Raw genomic sequence first — 22,192 nt, 5'->3', positions numbered from 1 at the left:
GTTGAGATTCTGTGATTAATTATTTTTTTTTTCCAATAAAGATTCTGAAATGGGTTTGACAAGTTTGAACAAACGGTCTACAGCCTGCTGCTTTCTCGGCATCCATGTCCAACCTTCCCACGCAAACACTGCACTGTGGGGAAAGGAACCTGCAAAATGGGTACCTGCTTCGGGCCCGTTAGAGAAATGGGCCCGAAGTTCAGTTAGAGAAATGATTTGCCAAGAGGAGACTCTTAATTAGATTTTGGAGTCCTTCTAATGTTACTTTCAGAGAAAGAGGCAAACCGAAGCCTGTTTCTGATTTTCTGTTCTACAAAAAGAATTTAAACTTCCACGCTTATCTTTACCATTTCCACTGACAACCACAAGCAAGCAGAACAGCAATACAAGCGTTAAGTGTGAGTAGCTAAGAAGGAAAGAGGATTTTTTTTGTCAACTTGCCTTTGCTAAACCCCTGCTCGACTGTGGAACAGCACATTGTGGCAGAAAGGTCAGACTCTTTCAGACAGCTTTGCCCCTTCCTCTGCCACAACAGACCCACGCTGAACCTCTGCAGGAGCTTGCAAACAGCTCTTCACCTCCCCTGCAAGATAGAGACACAAGGTTCTTGCCAGAACCACGACAAAAGGGAATGAACATGGGAAAAGTAACTACAGTTTCTTAAAGCTGGCTTCCCCTGGTGTTCTGAGCCTGCAGCTGATGTGGGGTGGGAGTGCCCTGGGCACGGGCATCAGCCCAGAAACCCTGTGGGCTGTTTTAAATAGTTGCGCTACTCCCGCCAAGGCTGCCAGCCTTCCCTGCCTCCGTGTCTTTAGCAAGACGGGTGGATTAGCCGAGATTTAGATTCTTTCCTGTTTACAAAGCATTGCAACTCAGAAATGCTTGAAATACAGGTACCGATGGATGGATGAGCAGCGGAGCAGCGAAGAGGCACACCAGATAGCCAAGCTTTGGTCATGCCAGAAGTGGGATAACATCAACAGTTCAGGCCAACACACGGAAAAGGAGGAGCAGCAAAGCCGTAAGTGAAGAATGGAAAAACTTGAATTTAGTCTTACTTTTGACTACAAGTGGCTGTTGCCCACTGTAGCTACTCTGAAGGCTGCCCTGCAGGCACACTACCTGCCTCCATCCCCCCATGACAGCAGCCTCAAGCCACGGAGCAGGGAGGGGGTCGATGCATCCCCAGACCAGGGTTTGATGCCAACATGGTGGAAAGAGATGAGACTGTCCCCTTAGAGGCAGCTCACCAGCATGGAGGGCAGAAACCACGGCTCAGCCAAGTCACCACGTACCACAGGTCGATTTAAGATGGTACTTTGCAAACCTCCTTGACCCCTCCCCATATTTCCATGCCAAACCTCACTGGCAGCCCAGACCTGCAGTCAACTTGCCCAAAGCCAAGTCATGCTCCAGTGCCAGCAGCATCTTGGGCAGAGATGGAAACTGCAGGGCTGGCGCTGCTGACGCCACACGCGTATTTGTTCACGTTCACAAGATAGGACTTGTCAGCAGAAATTCAAATTACAGCCAGCATTTCAGGCCTGCAGCCATCACCTCCCTGCTCTCCCATTTTGGGGCTGTCCTATAAGGCCACATAGGCTGGAAAAGCCTTTAAGCAGCTCCAGGTCTGCCAGGCAGGAGGTTCCTCTAACAAAACACTACATCACCATGCAGAAGACACAAGTGTCATTCAGTGGTTTGCAGAAATCACAAGCTGGAGCTTTCAAGCCTTTGCACCAGCCCTCACTTTCCCATTCCAGGCTACACAACCCACTTAACACCTTTTAAAAAGGATTGCTTTACTCGCTGCGCGAAACACAAGTGATGCCCCAGCATTACCAAGCAGCAAGAGGCTGTGCAGGATAGGCAGCAGCACTGCAGGTGTTAACTTACCCAGAACAAAAATGAACCCTATAAACCACTTCTTCCTAAGCAGATCCTGCTGTTGCCAGGGGCAGGCCAAAGCTCAGTTCTCCCTGTTGCCAAAACCCAGGAGGCTCTAGACCTGTTGCAGCAGCAGGAGAAGGGGGAGAGGGGGGCGGTTTGCAGCAGAACTGGCCTCAGCAGCGGGTTAAGGCCCTTGGTCTTGGCTGGGTTTGTCAGAGCACCCCCGGCTGCCTCCAGACCCCACTGCCCCAGGAAGCTGTGGGATACCCAGCGGAGGCACCTTCCCAGGGACAAGCAGCATCTGTGGGCGAGGAGCTCCATCCCTGGGGCTGTGCCACCACTAAGGCAGCACAAAAAACACCCAAGGAACCTAGTACCTGTCTACGGCAGGATTTGGTCCCTCCTTCCCCCAGGGGCAACCTGGGGAGAGAAATTCCCCAGGTGTCTTTGCCAGGTGCTGGGGAGGAAGGAGAGTGACAAAACATCGCCTAGATTTTCCAATAGCCACAGCGTAAAGTCAATAAGCAGCGCAGACATCCGAGCTGCAGCAGGACTTTAAACCCCTTTTACCAGCCTTCGCTGCACTGGAAAGGGTGTGAAAGGAGCAACCCTGCATTTCTCCTCTGGAAGGAAAGGCTCAGGCTCCGGCCGGGGCTGAGCCCACCCTGGCCACCACACTGTGCCCAGGGGCCACCTGGCTCGCTGGGGCTGGAGCTCACCTCATGGCAACTCTGCAAAACTCCCATTAGTCATCCCATCCGGCAGCTCCGCTTGCCCCTGCCAGTTTTGCCTGGGGCATAATTAATTTGTTTTTCTGGCCTGCCAGCTCCTGTCTGCAGACCAAGAGGAAACCTGAACTGACATTAGAGATCAGAAAGGGTTTCAGCAGCGTCCAGGTACCTGCCAGCATCCAACTGCTTGGCCTGGGGCTCCAGCACAAAGCAGTGGAAACTGCTGCTGCCTTTCCCCTCTCCACACATGCCTGGGAGGGTGAGACCCGGCGCGATGCTCTGGCTGCGGCCATAGGTGCATCTTGCCCCACACATACGCTCTTCTGCTCTGCCCCAGGCTCTCACGTAAAGATGAAGGTCAGTTCGTCACTCACCCACCCACCTTCACCCGGAACAAAGTGATCTATTTGCCAGATCTATTTGCAGACAGAAAGCCTGCAGATACTTTCAAGCCAGTTTACTAACTTGTTTGGGAAACAAGGACCTTAGCTACCGTCCTTCCACCCAGATCTGGTTTTGAGGCAGTCACTGAAGGTTTAACCCAACTTCCATATGGGCAAATAACCCCCATGTACCATCTCCCTTCCAGGGCTGGGGAAACACGTTGGTTTCTTCAAACCATAGCAAAGAAGGAGCTGCAATCCCCTTAGCAATTGCCTTCAGATTGTGGTGTAACGGATGAGCAAAGGTATCAATATCTGACCCGCTGGCAGTATTCGCTACTAGATGCCTCCATCCCTCCTAGGGGTTCCTCAGGCTTCAGCAGATGGGGGGGGGGTCTGATAAAAGTCCACCATCAAGCACAAGGAGTTCTCATGCTTCAAGGGTCCCAAACAGATCCCCAGCGAGCCAAGGGCTCAGCTGCTCCCTGCGTCACCACCAAAACCCTTGGGAAAGGCGAGCACCTTCCACCCATGGTCTAGCTCAGGGCAGTCTGGGCAGCAGGTCTGTCACACAGGGAGAACACGCACCAGTGATCCTGTTGAATTCAAATGACAGTGGCTAAAAATGAGGAAAACCATTTGGGCAACCAAGCAAGGAGTCAGGACCTTCACCCAGGCACTGAGTTCAAGATGCCTCAGAAAACAGGCAGATTAGTCACTAAAGGGCTAGGAAATACCTAACGGTCACCCTCATCCTCATATTTCAGTGCATTTTCATCTAAAATTTGAAAGCAGGGAAACATGTGAAAAAAGTAAGAAGGGGATGGTCATATTTGCCAGATCAAAGGGGTTTTGCCCAATGAAGCAAAAGCTCAAGGCCACGTTTTGTTGTCTCCACACACCACCCTGACAACACAACCCCAAGGCACACGGTGACCTGCGCTTCCCAGCGGGATGAAGAGCTCCTGTCTTCCCTTTTCCAGAAGTCACAAGGCTGAAACTGAACCTTGTGGGCATGGGCAGGAAAAGCCTAGGTGTGGGCCCTAAGTTGTCATATCTCCTGCCCTGTCGTGACTTCTAGGCATCACCTGCACCTTCGTTGGAGCAACTGTCCTCCGACAAAGGACCAGAGAAGAGCATCTGCTGGGACCAGCGCAGCCAAAGCTAATTCTCTTGGCTAGGTGGAGTCCCAAAACCTCCTGGCTTCCTCAAACCCACACTCCACACACCTCCAGTGCCCCACAGCCTCCTCCACCTGCCCCAAGGATCCACCAGCCAGTCACAGGGACACACTTCTCTTGACCCTTACCCCACCAAGTCCCTTTATTCCTCATTAATAAAAGCCAAGGTAAGTGACAATTAAGATCTGCTAGAGGGAAACCCCCCCCCCGCCCCTGTTCAGGGTCCCCAGATGTCAATCCATGGGGGTGGGCTCAGCAGGGTTAGACTCTCCCCCACAGCCCATTGCCCCCTCCCCGCGCCACACCCTCACCCACCAGCCAGATTTTCACACAGCTAACGATAAGGTAACGCCATTTCTTCCAAAGCCCCACTCTTCAGGGCATGTGCCACCATCCTCACCTTCACAAAGGCAGGACAACGCTGCAGGAAAAGCACCAGCAGCTTCCAGATATCCTCAGTAACCCCAGCCAGGTTCCTAGCAAAGACCTGCTGCCCTGGGTGAATTCCCTCGAGCACACCTCTTTCCAGACTCGCCTCCGGAGCCATCCCTGTTGCCCAAGGGAAAGGTGCCCCCCCCGGGCACCAGCCCCCCACCCAGCACAGAGCCCGGGCAGCGGCTGGGCTGGGGGGCAGCAGCAGCCAGGAGGGCAAGGGCCAACTTGCACGCAAACCATCTGCAATCGCCCACCAGCCGGAGATGTGCCACTGGGGTAAAGAGCAGGGACAAGCTACATCTTGCTGGATTCCCGCAGGCTGGCAGGAGCTGTCGGCGCACGCTGCGGTGCCAGCTGCCTCCTCAACCCCCCTTTCCATCTCCATGCCAGGCGGCGTTATCCCCAGCTCGTAGTCATTAACCTGGTCCCAAAAGTAGGACTTCTCACCTGGTGTTACAGCCGCATTATTGATAAGTAACAAGCACAAAGCCGCCAGAAGATCCAAAGTCTGCCCAGAAGAGCAGAAGACAATGGTGAGACAGATCAAAGCCTTGATCCAGGCAAGGAGCCGGCCTTAAATCCAGCTGGAGAACTAACGGGGTGGAGGGGACGTGGGAGGAGGCCCCAGATTAAGCTGGTCAGGCTAATTAAGACTTGTTAGTGCAGGCAGGACCTTGATGCCCTTTGCAGGGGGAGGATGTGGGAGTGATGCTGTGGGAGCTGCGTGGAAACTCAGGATCAACCAGCACTTCCCCCATCCTTAGCACAGTGCTATTTACTCAGCACCAGCAGAGCTGGTCCATAGGGGTTTTGCCAGGGTTATTCAGATCCTGTCCCTGCCTCAGCTTCAGTTTCACACCAGGAATCTGTTCTCAGGTGCTCCGAGAGCATGGTTTCTCCTGGGTCTGTCTAGGTTCAAGGGAGGAATCAGAGCAGGAGTTTAATTTGGGACTAAACCTAGAGCAGGGATAGCACCCTGACCCAAGCCGCTCTGCAATCCCTCAGCTGGAACGTCAGTTAGTTTCCTTGGCTTTTGAAAAAAAAAACAACCAAACAAAACCCCAAACCAAACAAAACCCCTGCACTTCCTCTACAAGATTCAATCCATCGGACAATTTGCTAATCTGGATCTCTGGAACAAAGTCAACTAGGCTTTTTTCAAAAGGGATTTGCAGGCTCTGAGGCATTTGCACTTCGGTGCCAGGCACATCGTCTCTCCCAAAACAGCTGTTGAGGCTCCTGAGCTGGGGACCAGCTTACAGAGCTGTAATATGTGGGTAAGGACGGGCAGAGAGCAGGGGACTTGCAGCCACCTCCACTGTGCCCCAGGCACAGCCTGTCCCTCAGGGACTGCCAGCCACCGAGGACAAGTGACATGCTGCAGACACAAGGCTGCAGCATCGGGCTGATGTTTTAATCAGCGCTAGATCTGGATTCTCTGCTCCCAGCTGACGGGGTGACTTTGGAAAGGTCAGCTGGGATATAATACAGCCTACCTGGGAGAGGATGGCAAAGCAAGCCGAGATCTCGGGATGAAAAGGCACTTAAAAAGTCACTTATAAAGGTATTTACCAAGAGAAGTGCTTAGCTTTCCTACCCCCAACAGACACCGAGTGACTCCAAAAAACATTTTACCACGCCGCTCAGTTTACAGTAAACATCTCGCTTCTGTGCATCCAGCTTATTTTACACATTCATAAAATACACATCCAGCCCACACCGGGGCTGAGCTGGGGCGGCAGCAGGGTGTAGGACCTAACGTACCATGAAGAACCTTTCTTCTCCACTTCCACCCCTGCTCCCAAGCCACAGGCATCGCCCGGTCTCTGAACACCCCTCGAGCCCCATCGCTGGGGGCAGTGGCTCTGCTTACCCCCCAGCCACGCTCCCGACTTCCCCGCTGGATGCTGCTGCGGGGTCTCCCCCCTGAGCAGCTGTAGGGGAGACGTGGGCTGCTCCTCTCCCCACGGAGCTACCTGCAAGCTACAAGCTCTTACTGAGGACAATCTACAGATACCATCATCACTTGCAGGCTAAATATAAACCTCTTCCTAGGAGGTAAGCTACATAAATGCCCTGGGCCCATTTTTTTTCAGCATCAGGGGCTGCCTGCCCTTGCAGGGAGCAGCCAGCAACCCTCACCCCAGCAGCTGCTGGTCCCCCAGCACAGCTGAGGGAAACTGAGGCACAGAAGAAGCAGAGAGAATCACTGTGTGAGTGCTCCTGGTCTGCTGCCATTAATGACAACTACTAGGGCTGCTCCGTCACAGCTAGGGAAATCCAAGAAAGCTTGGATGCTGGTGTCTTGGGGGTCACTGGAAAAAGAAACAACGTTCAGACCTGAATGAGGGAGAATTAGCTCAGCAGGGCAGACCATGACTGGCAGAGAGTGGCGAGAAGGAAAGACTGAAACTGGCAGTGTGCTCCCCTGTGTCCCATCGAGGGCATCCACGTGTCCCTGGGCATTGCACGGGCTGGTGGAGGGAAGCACCTTTGCACTGGCTCATCTGCTCCCAACAAAAGCACACGGTTTGCAGTAGGCACCCAGGTGTGGCTGTTGCTGTGAGCTTCAATCTTACTCCCAACACGATTAGCACAAGATCATCATGTACATGTGAAAATCTGCCTGTGTTTCACAGGTGTCCCTCGCCTTTCGTGCTCACTGCTCAACACCAGGAGCAGGTTGCCCAAGAACATCAAGCCTGTAGGAGCACGAAAACACACGCTTGCCCTCCACATTTGCACCGTCCATTCTATCTGGCTTACCCTGGGAAGGGTTAAGCCAAGGTTTTTCGGTGCTGCTGTTGCTCAGTGTGGCACAGCCAGCACAGGAACAAACTTATTCCTTTACCTTTACGAAGGCAGGAGGCTGCGGGGTGGCCGTGTGGTGCTCAGCATCACATTGCCAGGGTCCTGGCAGCCACCCTGCAGGTCGGGCTGCCCGGGGAAAATGTGTCCTGCGGCTGGGGGCAGAAGGTGGACGAAAGCCATGGGGTCTGCAGCCCCTCTGGAGAGTCCTCCCGGGTGAGCAGGCGCACAGGGAGATGTGAGGGGAGCCAGAAATCTGCTGGACAAGCTCAAGAGTTGGACAGGGCAGCTGGGAACAGAGAGGAGCTGTGCTTCTGCCTTTTTTTGCACGTTTGCTGTTGCCAGGGAGAATTTTTAGGCTGTCATCCAGCTAATTCACACCAGAGAGACAAGCTCTTGAATTAGTTGCATTATCTGCACCCAGCTAAAGTGGACAAAGGATTAAAGTGTGCTGAGCACCACCACCGTGATTTGCATCTCAGAGCCCCTTCCCATGGGCCCCCTCCGCTCCTGGCCTTTTTTTTTTTTTTAATTTTGGCCTTGAGCCAGCCAGCATAAGAGCCCTGTTTACAGAAGTGATGCCTAGGTTAATATTGCAAAAGGCTTCCTCAAAGCTTGTAGTGGCTACTGAAGCAGCAGTATCTAACCGCGGGCCATGAGCTGCCCGGGCAGCACGCACCGGGGACGAGCCACGCACACAGCCAGGCGCTCGCTGCCCTTCGCTTGGCCACGTCTGGGCTCAGCCTGAGGTATGAAACTAACTTTCTGCCACCATGCTAGATAAATAACGAGCAAAATCAAACTATTGTTCCTTTTTAAAGCTGCACACAAAACTCAAACGTAGCTATTATAGCTATTGTTTTAGGGGGAAACCCACTATCTGAGCGCTAAATAAATACTGCACTGCGCAGTGACCTTACGGGCACTTCTTTCGAGTTCATCCAGCTGCCAAAGATTATTTTTTTTTCTTATGCATGTTTATTCATGTGGACAGGCTGGGGAATGCTATTGCTGTACATTTTGTGCTGCCATTCTCAAAGAAATCAAAATTGGGATCTCTCAGAAGTTCTAGATCTAAACAGAGGTAAAGCAAAAGCCTATCTGCGATCACTGAATCCTAATTAATTAATGGCTTTAAAAATGTTTTTTCACCACTAGCACTGTAGTGTAGGTGCAGTTTTCTTGAAAGGCTGGCGCTGAGCTCTGCTGCGACATGCGAGCTTTATATGTTTCTATTTTTCTTGGCATTTGCAGAGTTTTTCCTTCTCAGCAGGTCTGAGTGACCTTAGCAATTGCCAGCAAGGGGACTCCATATGATGAAAGCAGGTGAAAGGGAAAATAAGGGCGGGAACTAGGTAAGGCCAATTCATACCTCAGGGGAGGTGTGGTCCTGTTCCGTACCTGGCTGTGGTCACAGCCTTGTGAAATATAAAAGGGGAGGGCAGTTGTTTCTCAAGCGGTCTGTTGCCAAGATCCTGTAGGGAGAAGGAAGGGAGGCGCTGGAAGAAATGCAGAGCAAGTCTAGAGTGTCAGCTGCAAGAGGTGCCGCTGAGCCTCGGGAATACCATCAGCTCTTCTCTGTAGGCCTGTTGGCTGCGCTGAGGGTTGCTTGGTAGCTGCACTCCCTTCCCCAGCAGGCTGGCTTAGGAGGAGAAGGCGGCTACCATGTCCCAAGGAGGAGCGGCAGAACGTGAAGCTGCCAAGCCCCAAGACCGGGGATGGGCATGGATGGTCCTTCTCGCTGCAGTGCTGCTGCAGGGGCTGACGCTGGGCTTCCCCTCCTGCATCGGTGTCTTCTTCACGGACCTCCAGCATGAGTTCCAGGCCACCAACAGCGAGACGTCGTGGTTCCCATCCATCATGGTGGCTGTGCTGCACGGAGGGGGTAAGTAACAGCCGCAGGGAATGCCCTCCGTCACCTCCCACCGCTGTGCTGCTGACGAGTGGATGTGACGAGGTCACTGCTAGCATTTCATTAAGGCAGATGGTGGAAGGGGCTGGGAGGTCTGAGCAGGCTGGTTGGTTGGTGGTGCACAGCATCTCCCAGCCACTTTGACCGCACAGTCCAAAGCTAAGTGTCTGCAGATAACAGTCTCCCTTTTGCCATTCTAAGAGACAATCAGGACCCTTGGTCAAAGAAGGTGAACCCCTTTCTCAGCCCAGCTTCTCCAGACCAGCAAGAACTTAATTATTTCCTGTAGCAGCTCTTTGAATAAGCAGGCAGGTAGCGCTGGAGCTTGGGTGCTTCCATGATTCATCTTCTGTCCATGAGAGCACATCTTCCATGGGCCACATCAACTGTGTTCTTCATGGCTGAAAAGATGCCAAAAGCCAAGCTCCTCCAGGCTGCTCGCTGGGGCAGAGCCTTAAAAGCAGCTCCTTGGGCAGTGGCACAGAGCACACACCCAAGCAGGCATCGGGGCCGCCATGAGCCAAGCTGCATGAATGCAGAATGTGGGTCAGGTGGCACCCTCCAGGGGAAGGGGGATGGAAGCAGTGTTGTGCTTTGTGGCTAGCGGAGTGATTCACTGGTTTTCCCCCAAATGTGGGAGCTTGAAAGGACAGGGTCCCCAGATCCCCCTCGCCCCCATCAGATATTGCTGCATAGAAGAGAAAACCAAATCCCCAGCAGCTCAAGGACTTCCCGGCCAGCGGTCCGTGTTGCTGCTGACCCCTCCACATGCAATTCCTGCGATTATCTGATAAACAGACTACCCAAACCCCACCGTGCAAAAGAAGCAAGGTATCCAGCGACACCCACGTACCTGAGCTGCTCCCCGAGTTCGCACCTGCCCTCTTCTGACGCTGGTGAAAGGTGACACAAGAATATGGAGAGAAAAACCAAAGCAGCGTCCTGAGCCGTGCGAATGTGAAGGCTGTGGCAGGCTCAGTCCCTCCTGCGCAGGACTCGGCTGGCAGCCACCTGACATGGGAGAGAGAGTTTGCACCTTAGCAGAAGCAGCTGGGTCCAGAATTGCAAGGTGCAGGTGGAAAGAGACCTCAGGGGAAGCAATGAGGGGAGGAATTATCACAGGAGGTCAGCAGAAGGGTGGTACAGAGCAGTATCCCTGGGACTTTGAATCTGGAAGCTGCTGGGCATTCCCTGTGCTGCCTTCCATCACCGGTGGCCCGTGGCCCTGCTGTGGTTAGTGGGGATCTGCCGGCTCTGGGAAATGATCTCGGAAGCGGTTTGGTCCCAGCACATCCAGGAAGGACAAGTCTGGCAGCATCCGCAAGCAAATATCAATTATCCTATCTTCTTTAATGAAGTAATTGTTTTGTAGGAGGCTGGAACCACAGTAAAAGGTAATATAAAGACAGCCAATAAATAGATCCTATAGTTATAAATTAGTCAAGGAAAGAACAGCCTCATGTTAATTATATTCACTAACAGAATTTGTCAGGGCATAGCCAGTGCATTACAGGAGAGCTGTTCCTTTGCCAGTTATGTGTCCCGGCTGTTACCGCAGAGCAGTGCTTCCTCTTGTCCCCCGATTGCACAAGGCAGGACTAACACAACCATAAGCGAGGAAGAAAAAACAACAAAAAAAAAACCCAGAGAGAAAAGATTCCCTCTCAATCCAAGCATGTATGGCTTTTGCTGCAACTTCTGACCTCTTTTGCTGTGGGCCAGGCTCTGTTTGATTCCGATTCTCTGGTTACATCCATTGTCTTGGCACTGAAACCTTTCTCAAAATTGCAATCTGCTACGTCACCAGTGGCTCTTGAAGGTGCTTGTCTCTTTTTCCTCCTCTCTTATTCTTTTTTAATGCAGAGGAACTGAAGGGCGACAGGAATATTTGTTGCAAAAATTGGTAAACAGGGAGGGAAATGGAAAGAACAGCCTGTTCTCAGAGCGGCCGGGGCAGCGAGGAGGTCCCATGCGGGAGAGCTAACCTCAGCCCAGCAGAGCTAGAGAAGGAAACGAGGAAGGGCGCAGTGCAAAAAATAGCTCGTAACTTAGTAAGTCAAACGTATCTCATTACCCATGCTATGTTCCTAGGTAAAAGTGATTAATGATTATTTTGTTATACGAATAATTTGAGAGGCCTCAGGATCCTGTGGCCATCTCCAAAAGGGCAGTTCAGGACCTTACAGGTTCTTGCTCCGAGATATTCATGCACACGTAACTCTCCTGACTCACACTCATACAAATGCAGCATTTGTGTTGATTTTATTTTTGCAAAGGAAAGCACCAAAGCCTCAGGCAAGTCAGAAATAATGTCTGAAACCTAGAAAGCAAATTAACAGGAACAAATAATGAAAAACCCTTAGGAATTTTAGAGCCAATCTCATGATTTTTGAGTATTCAATTTATGACTTCTGGCTACTCGGGTTGGTTAAGCAGCAGTACCACCCTTAACGTCTTCAGCAGCAGGAAAAACAATCCAGTCACCAGTTTGCTCAACACTTTTTCAAAGGCCAGTTGAAGTCTGAGGTGAAAATCTCCTAAGCAGATCAAAATACAGACAGCTGCACTCCTAATTTTAATAACATTCCACTGTTGACTTGACTCTGCGGATTTTATTTCAAACCAGACATTGATTTAGGTCACATATATGCCACAGGTTATTTTCCCTACCCTGATTAACTCCTAATTCTGAAGCTTACGGTCATTTTGCATTCATTTATATAACCTTAAGAGTTCAGAAGAGGGGGAAAAAAAGAATAAAACCTGGAGGATCCTCAAAGGAACAGGAAAAGAAACTCTACCTTCAGATCCTCTTCTGCCAGAGCATGCAGAGGGAAGCATGTTTCCCACTGGTGGTCTGCAGGTCAGAACTAATCTTTTCCTACCCCAAAATGAAGCATGCTAAATGACATTAATAAACTGATAATTTACCATAATTTCATATTGTAATAGAATAGAATAGAATTCACCAAAAGTCTAGGAAAGTTAAAGAATTGGCTGATCTTAAACATACACCTCCATGCCTATTTGTTCATTGCTTTTGGTGATGAAATAACATAACTCTTCCCTAGAAAAGCCTGCCAGCAACGTAGGAGCATGATAAAACACAGGTTTCTGCCCAAGAAGGGCAGAGCTGGGCTCTGGCCCATCAGAACCATCCAGGTCTCACTCCCACCTCTGCGGTGCTTGTGCTGGAGGGGCGGGAGTGGGAACTGGGATGTGCACCGTCTGCTCCTAGGCTTGTGTCCTCTTGGAAGTGGACACAGTTAAATCTACCCACCCCTACCAGGTATGCCAGGACAGGCATGTGCTGACAATAACATCTCATTATTTTCCTGGGGAAGATGACTTGCATGACAGCTGCAAGACTCCGCAAGCTGCAGCTTGGATGCTGCTACCTGAAGCTTAAGATTGAATCCCATGCAGACATGAACATACCTCTCCAGCCATTTTCAAATAATCCTCCCCAACAATGCCTATTTTCCTCCCATTCTTGATCTAGTTCAGAGTCAGTCTGCCCTCTCTTGCAAGGAGTTTCACCCAGGCAGTGGGACATCAAGGGCAATTTAGGAGATTTTGTGGCAGGGTATTTGAAAAACATAGTTAAATGCGAATGGAAATATGCAAACAGAAATATCTCCCTGCTTAGCATGTCTTACTCGGAGGCACGGAAATCCAAGCCCTCTCCTTTTTCAAATCATTCCCAGAATTTATCTCATGTGAGAAGAGAATTAGTTGAAGGTCCTTCTTTCATTCCATTTCCTAGAGTTTTAACTAAAATCCATCATAGGGAAGCGTAGAAATCCTACTTGATGGCCCAAATCCAAGTAGATCACAGAAGCCTTCCCCTCCACTAACAAGCTGACCATGCACTTGGGACAATCAAGGAATATTAGTTTCTCTTCCTGGCTCCCCTACTGCATTACGTGCTGCTCGGACAATCCTCAGGGCCTCTAGACTAAATCCTTTGAGAACTGTAGCAGTCCAGCGGGAACAAAATAATTCCTTCCTGCTTAACTGCTTCCCTTTTGCTCCGTTGCTCCCAGGGCCCCTCTGCAGCATCTTGGTGAAGCGATTTGGCTGCAGGTTTGTCGTGATGCTGGGAGGGCTGCTCAGCGGCGTGGGCATGGTGTCCAGCTCCTTCTGCAAGTCCATCAGCCAGCTTTACTTAACAGCTGGCCTCATCACGGGTAAGTACCAAAGAACAGCAGGAAAACCCAGCTGCTGCGTTTGACTTGAGAGATGGGAAACAGTGAGAGTCCTCACTAAGGGCTCACGTTTTTCCATTCGGCTGTGAAATAGGATAAATGAAAAGCCCCACAGCGCAGCAGGAATCGTAGAGCAGCTAGACTTGCCCTTCACACCCCTTTAACACACACCTCATCCAGCCAAGCTCACTGGAAAGTGCTTCTCCGGAAAAAGCTGCGGCTGTCCAGAGGGCAAAACGGAGAGCAAAGATGTCTGATCTTTTTAGTAGTTACTCAGGCTCCTGTCTTTGAAGAAGGGAGGGTTTTTTTCAATCTTGGAACATAATGTGTTGGGACAACACCCTTCCCAAGTTCCCTGGGGTTTTATTTCACCACTCCCAATCTGGGGAAATGTGGAGATACCTTTCTCTAACAAAAGAAGATGTTGGTTTTGAACAGAAGTAACAGATGGGAACTTTTCCTTTCCAAATATTTCTCCTATGTAACTGATGTTCAACTCTTGGCTTTTTCTAACACAGAGAAATAATTTCTTCACCCAGGTTCCTTTGGCACCAACCCTGTTGGATCTTGCAAGCTAAGCTGTGTCCACTGCATAGAGAGAAAAACAAGTAACTCCCCGAGTCCTGACAAAAGTGTCAGGAAAGCAGCACTGCTTGTTGCATGTGGTATAAACCCAAAGTTTTTAATGAACAATTCCATAACAATTTTAGGAACGGCAGCGTGCCCAGACAAATGTCAGCTTAGGTCAGTATATTTACTGAACATGAGTAGTTTGATTTATGTACAACATCTTTCTTCATGCTTTGTGTGGGATTTCTGAGCATTAATGACTGGAGGTTGTGCAGCGTGGCAGGTGAGGAGATGTTTCAATGGCAAATGAAGCCGTTTGGCTGTAGTACACCCTGGATTTGGGCTCTTTTCACTCTCTAAGACAGCACAGAGGGATCACGTGCTATCATTTTCTCTTTTCTTCTTCCCTTTAGGTCTGGGCTCATGTTTCAGCTTCCAGGCAGGAGTGACTGTGCTGGGCTACTACTTTGTCCGGTGGCGAGCGCTGGCCAATGCCATCGCATCCACCGGTGTCTCCCTTGGCTTCACGCTGTGGCCTCTGCTTTCTCAACACTTGCTGGATGAGATGGGCTGGAGAAATACTTTTCTTATCTTTGGAGGAATACTATTGAACTGTTGCGTTTGTGGAGCCATCATGAGACCAGTTCAGCTTGCATCAGGGTCACTACTACAGTCACCCAAGCCTGGAGAGGAGCCAGAGAGAAAAGCAGAAGAGGCACAGCTATCCAATGGAGCATCTTCTTCCCAGCCGAAGCTCCAGCAGCAAACCAGGACTGCATGCTTCCAGATGCTGCAGAAGCACCTGGCTTTCGACATCTTTTGTCAAAACAAAGGTTACCAGATTTACACGATTGGAGTGACCTGGATGATGATGGGGTTTGCATTACCCCATATCTACCTTGTGCCTTACGCCATCCAGAATGGAGTGGAGGAACGCAGGGCAGCCCTCCTCATCTCCATTATCGGGTTCATCAACATCTTCATACGCCCTTTCACAGGGCTGCTCTCAGGACACAGAGTCTTCACAGGGAGACGCATCTACCTGTTCAGCCTGGCTGTGCTCCTCTGCGGGCTCAGCAATTTCATTTGTGTCATTTCAGCCGAGTTCAGCATGCTCATCATCTACTGCGTCATCCTCAGTATAGCCATGAGTGGCATCGGGGCACTCATCTTCCAGGTGTTGATGGATGTGGTGGAGATGGACAGGTTCTCAAGCGCTCTAGGGCTCTTCACCATCCTGGAGAGTATCACTCTCCTCATCGGACCCCCTCTCACAGGTGAGAGAAGCTATTCAAGCAGGCTGGGGGAAAACTGGTTGCTCAGACACTGTTGACAAGTGTTTGGGAGCATAAAGAAGAGAAATAAGGGAGTTTCCAAACCCATGCAGGCAGGTGAGTTGTGCGAAGGGAGCAGTATAAAAGGGAGAGTCGGAAATGAATGATCGGCCCCTTCTCACAGCTGAGGGAGGGTCATTTCTGCAACTGCCCAAGTGTCACTGCAGCAACAGCAGAGAGTGAAAGCTTTACCCGCTTGGTGAGCAGCTTTGCTAAGTATGGGAGTGATGAGAGCTTTTTTCCAGTGAGAAGCAAGACACAGAGAGGAACTACTGTGGCAGGATCTTGGGGTCTATGAACTCTTCCACTGCTTTGCTAGTTTATACTGTTTTATCTACGAAGCCGCAAGGAATTGTGAACAACCCATTAAACAAATTAACTGTGATCAGAATTATTACCAGCCCTACATTATTCAAGAGCCTTATAGTAAAATCTTCTGTTCACTCTTCCTTCCAAGTTCTAGGGTGTATTAATGTTTCTCTGGAGACAAGAAAGGAGCTAGTTGTGACCCCCAACCCAATAAATTATTCACAACGTTCACAGTTTGCTCCAAATGCTACTAAGTGACCTGTCTAAGATGCACCTGCTCCTGCACTACAGCAGCAAATTGAAAACTAACAAAGAAGAGATGTGAACCTGAGCACGAATCCTCAATTCAGGCTTTAGTTCTCTCCTCCAGACAATGAACTGTGTGTTATTCAGCAGGAAAATAATGTCTGTCCTAAGAATGGGATGGTAACATGCACCACATTTCATGATATTCCCTAGCACTAGTGTGCCAGTCACTTTTCTCAAAGTGCAAAAAATGTCTTTTCTTGGACATCTCTGACAGGAGTGGCAAATGGGCAAAACAAAGTACAGTAAAAGCAACACCATTTCTAGTTATATTCTAAAATCTGCACTATGAAAACAAACATCATCAATCTTTACTGAAGAATACAAGCAAACAAACATTATTTCAGTATTTCCATATAAATAAGCAGCCTATAGAAGGCATCATATAATTTGACCTGTGTATTGCCTTTCCATCTCAAACATTACTGTTAAATTAATAATTTGATATATCACACTTCTAAATGTTTTATACTGGGGACACTTAATGTTAGTCATAATGCTTGCTGCGCTGTGAATTTTCTTCTCCCTGATCGCACACTATTAAAGACAAGCTTTCAGTTCAGAGACACTAACATGTCAATTTGTGAGAGATTTCTCTACTTCTTTGTCCTGTTTTCTGACCCAGGACATGACAGGGTCACTCATTCCAAAATCCAGTGAGCGGCAGTGGCACAGGGGTCCTCTGCTGAGTAAACAATATGAATCAGCAGGTTGGGGAAAAGTTAGAAAAGTTCCTCTCTTTCCTGATTTCTCTGGGTATTGAAATACTTTATAGAGAAGCAGAAACATCACCAGAGTGGTGATTGCAAAAACCCAAACAACTCCTAGAATCCAGAGAAAAGAAGAGAACTTATCTGTGAACGCTTATCTGTCATCTATGGCAGTTTGCTGAATGATTCAGGTTTAACATTTATATAAATGTCACCCAGTTGCCTTTAGTAGGCATCTTCTCTTTGACTAAGCTATGGCTTCTATTTCAGGTCTCCTGGTAGACATAACTAGTGATTTCCACTACGTCTTCTACACCTCCAGTTTCTTCCTCATATCAGCTGCATTATTCATGGTGCTCAGCTTCTGTGCTTTGGAGAAAAAAACCAAATTGAAAGAGGCTTCAAAAGCACGTTTGGACAATCCCTCCAGATATCAATACAATGAAATCCCAACTGAACCACAGTCTGAAAGTCAGTCCCCTCCAGCAGTTGTGTACATCACAAGCATATGAAAAGAAAGAAGAGGAAAAAAAGCCAAACCCAAGAGGAACACAAACAATTATGTGGCCTGTACAAAGCTACACAAGGCCCAGCACTGGTGGCAGATCAGAACAAGCGTCTGCTTTCCACAACTGTCATCATCCTTCTGCCCTGCACTGCCACTCTGCGGGGTTGTGTCAGACTCCAAGCGAGCACTCCAGACCTGGGCTGAGCCCAGAACCCAGCGCCAGCCAAAGAGCTGAAGGACAAAGAGAACTTTGCTTTCCTAAAGCAAACCACAGGATAACAGCCATGGTAACCAGCACTGAGAGACAAAAGCTGTGTCAGTTCAATTGGTTAAAGTCAGTGCCTTTAAGAAGTCACTGGAATTTCACATGCCGTTTCAGCTGGAGGCCCAATACGTATTAATGGCTATGCACAACGGTGGTTCTTTCACAAAGAAGTATTATTCCTCGTCTGAACATGCCATTTTGGTTGATATGAACTTATATGAAGTTTCCTTGAAGTTGCTTCCCATGCTGGGGGTGGCAAGACAAACACCTTCCACAGGAAGCATGTTATTATTTTCCACATCTTTAAATAGTCTATGGAAGCTGCTGCATGGGTTGCAGAACTCAGCCAAGTTTCTAGTAAGATCTAGTATTTTCTCCTGTGAGGTACATACATGAGTTCTTCATGCCAAGAACATTTTCAGAGCTTCAAAGGTTCAACTTCAGAGCATAAAAAAGAAAAAAACTCAAACCTTAGAGCGCCCGTTTTATGTATCCAGTGGTATCTTAAGTGCTTCTTGATATATCATGAAAAACGATTCACGGCTTGTGTAAATACACGTATTTACAGGGACCCATTTTTGCAGGCGGGGTGTGAGGAAGGGCAGTGAAGGTATTACTAGCCTAAGAATAAGTGTATATGCACCCTTATATATATGTATATGCATCCTTATACAGGGCCAAATTCAAAGCCACTGTAGTTCCCCCTTGTGTAAATGAATTTAGCTCTTTAGTCTTAGACTCCCAGACTTAACTACACCAGCGTTCTCATTAGAGAAGTTTGCACAAGCATAATTTACATTTCTTACAAGCACAAGTATAACTTACAAAGAAATCTAAGGGGAAAAGTATACTGAGAAAAGTCAGCGTTACTGACTTTCATATCCATACAGCCTCGACTGTAAAGTGGCTTTTCTTGCTCCACTCCTGGCAGTTACACTTGTAACTACCAAGACGATAGCTGCATCAGCCTCTGACCTCCCTCAGTATCAGCTCGAGTTGCAAAGTGTTTATATTCCGTATTGTTCCTGATCTGACAGAAAAAAACCAGAAGCACAAAATGGGAGCAAAATGGAATAGCAGCTTTCAACCCAACTGCAGGGCTTATCTTGAGAACTTTTATATCAAATTCCTAGCAACAAAAGCAGTTTTCATTAGAGCTGTGGGATCCCCAAACAAAACAAACCAACCAAAACAACCCACACTGGATGAAACCACTGGAAAACTGACTCCAAGGTCTTCAGAGACTATAATGGCTTTACAGCTGGCTTTTACGGTGGAAGAGGTATCAGCCCTTCAGAAGGGTTCCTGCTCCCACAGCTCAGTATCTGCTTCAGTACTGCTCTAGGATTACTCAACCAGCAGGCTTTGCATTTCCTGATCAAACATATACTTAAGATGACTAGTGAGAGACACACATATCTAATGTCTTGTCACACATGCTTATTAACTTGTGTAATGATTACACGGTCCATAACTACAAACTGAACAGGGGCTGGTGCTTCTCAGCTTACCGAAACAATGACTTGTATGTTCCCAGGAAAAAGATGGGGCTTTCTCCCTCTCTAAAGAAAAACCAACAAAACAACCAACAATGAAAGGGGATCAAGTGCCAAAGCTGTTCTAGCTATTGCAAATAAAACAGCTAAGCAGCTAAACAGATTGCCATTTTTGCTGTGTGCTATTCTTAAATTTTAAATTCTGTTCACCTTTCTACATTCCCTTTCTGTTTTCTTCTAGAAATATGGGGTCATATTCTCCCAAATCCTCCCACTGCTACAAATGTCCTGGGCAAAACAGGCAAGATATGGTGTAAGCTACAACCCATCAAAATTTATCACAGGAATGCAAAGGTTAGTTGAGCGAGCAATAGAATGCATCTCCTATGTGGAGCCAACTGCTCCGTCTGCAATGGTTTAGCCCTAGATGGCTCACAAGCTGGGAAATGTATGGGCTAATGCATGCTTGCAAGATAGAAGGGAGTGGGAGGGGGAAAAAAAGGTACCTACTGACTGAAGCTGATGCACAGAAATAGATGGGCTCCCGCTACACCATGGCAAAGAAACGTTTTGACTATTTCTTAGCTGTGCTCAACAGTGCAAGATAATTTAGGATGAGAAGTTAGGAGAGTGCTTCATACAACTGCTTTTTGATACATCCAGACTCAGCGCCAGGTCACTGGGAGTTATTTGCAGAGGCAGAGAGATGTTTCTGGGAAGAAAAACAATGATTTCACAAAGCCATTATTTTAATGTTTCTCAACTTGTTGACTAAAAACTTTCTAACAGCCTAAGCTGCCTGAAAACAGGGTTGTCTCCCCTGGTTACTTTCCACAGACCCTTCAGAAGTAACCCACAGGTTGGAAACAAATCTCGGAGAGAGAAGAGGTAACATGTTAGGCTGCTTCCACAGGTAAATAAGATATCTGAGCTCCCATAATAGGGAAAACTACCCCACTCCTCTCCTGTTCCACAGCTTTCCCCTCCTACCGCTCTTTTCAACCTGAACTCCAAGCTGTCTCGAGCAGGAGCTTTGTAAAGCGTGCTGAAGGGACCATGCAGACTGAGCATGCTGCAGGATAATAAATATTCCCCCTCAGAGCTATCGTACAGGAGCAGTGATACTCAGTCCTTAAGAACCTTGCGGTCCAGAAGAATAATAAAGCAATAAAAGTTCCTTTCATTAAAGGTACATCCCATTATGCAAGGCAACCACAGCCCTGCCAAAACAGTTTATTTTAACACCTACAGACAGTGAAATAATCGCGGCTTTAATTATGGGCAAACACCAATACCTCAGCCAGGTTACAAACCTCTGAGAGCCAGCAGAGCAACAAAGATTGACGAGAAAAGTATGCCCCTTGTTCCCCGAGTCCCCTCTTACCCCCTCCTGCTCCCTTTATCATTTAAAGTATCATTAACCTCCCAAGGTAAGCACTTTTGCAACAGGCACCTTCCCTTCCTGCAATGAAACATTCACCAGGAAGTTCACGCTGAAATATTACAAGATCGTGATCCTTAAAAGCCTTAGATACTCTGCCAATGTAATTCTTGGAAAAGTTTAATAAATACCCAAAGAAAGGTCACAGTAAACTTACACACTCTAAAGCATCTCAGAAATGCAAAATCACTTAAATTAAGAGCTTGGCACGCTGTTTGCAAACCTGGGTAGTAACTGCATGAAAAGAAACGTAACTACTAGAAATGAAAAGTCACTGAATTCTAACTTTGGTGCGCTACCAGTGTCGTTAGACTAGTCCCTGGAGCTGTGAACACCCCAGCTACACTAGCCCATTCTGTGCTAACTCTTCTGGCAAACAGCAGGTGCTCGGAGCATTCAATTAAACAATATAGCCAATATTGGGTGAGTAAACAGCCAGCTGTGCCTACTGCCAACTGATCTCACCGGATGGTCAGGACAAACTCCCCGCAGTAAAGACAACAAGCCCACAGCTGGTAACAAAGCAGGTCGTGCAATCAGTACTAGCGCTCTCTGCAACTCCTGCAGAGAATCTCTGAGGACTACAAAACCCAGGGGATGTTATCAAACCCTACTCCAGGGGACAGCCCCAACACAGCAAATTAAATCTAAAATGTTTCTCACGTCTCTTAACCAGCTCCGATTAAACTCAATGCAAGACAAAGGCTAGCAGGAGCACAGCGGGCAGTTCCCAGGAAGAGAAGTACAGGTTATCCTCTCCTCCTGGTTACTTCTTGCCATGCACGGAATAGTGTGACCTGGGGACGCATCACCCGAAGCTCAGCCAGCACAGACACCAGCCCTTTCTGAACACCACTGTGAAACCACTCCAGGGGACAAAGTTCCTGCTGCTTCTGTGCATGCAACATTATACTGACTGTCCCCAAATGTAGTACTTACAGTCACTAATTTCATTTCTCCTCTTCAAATACTGTTTTTCACCCCTTAGTAGTCAATCCCAGTGTCCTTAATCACTTCTCTTTTATTGACTAGCTCCTCTGTGTTTGCTTTCTCCATTAGTCATTTGCTTTGTATGGAATGACAGATGTGGCTTTAAAGTATGTCAACGCTTACCACTTACAAAGGGATAATTAAAGGAGATTTGTTAATACAGTAGCAAAATGTTCCAATATAGATGTTGTCTGTAGCATCTTTGCTGATCATTTTAATATATACACACATATACATACATATACACCAACTTCAGTTGATAACTATGATAAGAGTTGAAGCTGCTAGCACAAGCCTGGCTTAAAGTCTTATTATACCATGTAGAAATAAATACCTTCACTTTCACATACCTCTGTCTTCCCACACCACTGTAATTAAAAGATGTAGCATTACTGCATTTGGTGTAGCTTCTTTGCTCATCCTTCTATTTAAAGTGGTCATGGGCAGGCATTTTCCTACACCCTGCCGTGTGGTAGGAGGGATTATCAGCCCAACACGCTCGTCACTGATGCCACGTATTTGGCAGAGCAGTCCACATTCAATTTGCTTTATATGAAAATCAGCTGCATTTGAGAGAATACAAAAGACAACATCTGCTCACAGCCTGTTTCCTACCTATTTACTGGAGCACCTTCACGCATTTAATTGCTTCAATAAAAGCAACACAAATTTCTGCAGAGTCCACCCCCCAGTTTATGTACCTTTACCTTACGTA

General features: G+C 48.2%; 1 protein-coding gene across 4 annotated transcripts; it reads left to right on the top strand.

Annotated features, from left to right (window-relative positions):
• Positions 1 to 8,014: 8,014 nt before the first annotated feature.
• Positions 8,015 to 19,209, top strand: SLC16A5 (solute carrier family 16 member 5). 4 transcript variants are annotated; one of them, XM_027795681.2, is made up of 5 exons: positions 8,015 to 8,177; positions 9,066 to 9,313; positions 13,387 to 13,530; positions 14,532 to 15,395; positions 17,048 to 19,209. In XM_027795681.2, the coding sequence occupies exons 2-5, from the start codon at positions 9,094 to 9,096 to the stop codon at positions 17,287 to 17,289; spliced, it is 1,470 nt and encodes a 489-aa protein (XP_027651482.1). In that variant the 5' UTR covers positions 8,015 to 8,177; positions 9,066 to 9,093; the 3' UTR covers positions 17,290 to 19,209. The 4 variants fall into 4 exon arrangements, with proteins under 4 accessions (XP_027651482.1, XP_027651481.1, XP_027651480.1 ...); XM_027795680.2 differs by having other exon boundaries at positions 9,063 to 9,313; XM_055797469.1 differs by lacking the exon at positions 8,015 to 8,177 and adding an exon at positions 12,072 to 12,203 and having other exon boundaries at positions 9,230 to 9,313.
• The last annotated feature ends 2,983 nt before the right edge of the window (positions 19,210 to 22,192 follow it).

This window comes from Falco peregrinus, chromosome 2 (assembly GCF_023634155.1).
Source record: "Falco peregrinus isolate bFalPer1 chromosome 2, bFalPer1.pri, whole genome shotgun sequence".
Classification (NCBI taxonomy): Eukaryota; Metazoa; Chordata; class Aves; order Falconiformes; family Falconidae; genus Falco; species Falco peregrinus.
Note: the sequence above shows the minus strand (reverse complement) of the source record. Positions and strands in the feature narration are given on the sequence as shown.

What these genes read in the sequence shown, in the direction of transcription:
- SLC16A5 (XM_027795681.2), top strand. Translation starts at nt 9,094, where the DNA reads ATGTCCCAAGGAGGAGCGGCAGAACGTGAAGCTGCCAAGCCCCAAGAC. An exon ending in GGCTGTGCTGCACGGAGGGG is followed by an intron (nt 9,314 to 13,386) that starts GTAAGTAACAGC and finishes CGTTGCTCCCAG; the next exon opens with GGCCCCTCTGCAGCATCTTG. An exon ending in CATCGGACCCCCTCTCACAG is followed by an intron (nt 15,396 to 17,047) that starts GTGAGAGAAGCT and finishes CTTCTATTTCAG; the next exon opens with GTCTCCTGGTAGACATAACT.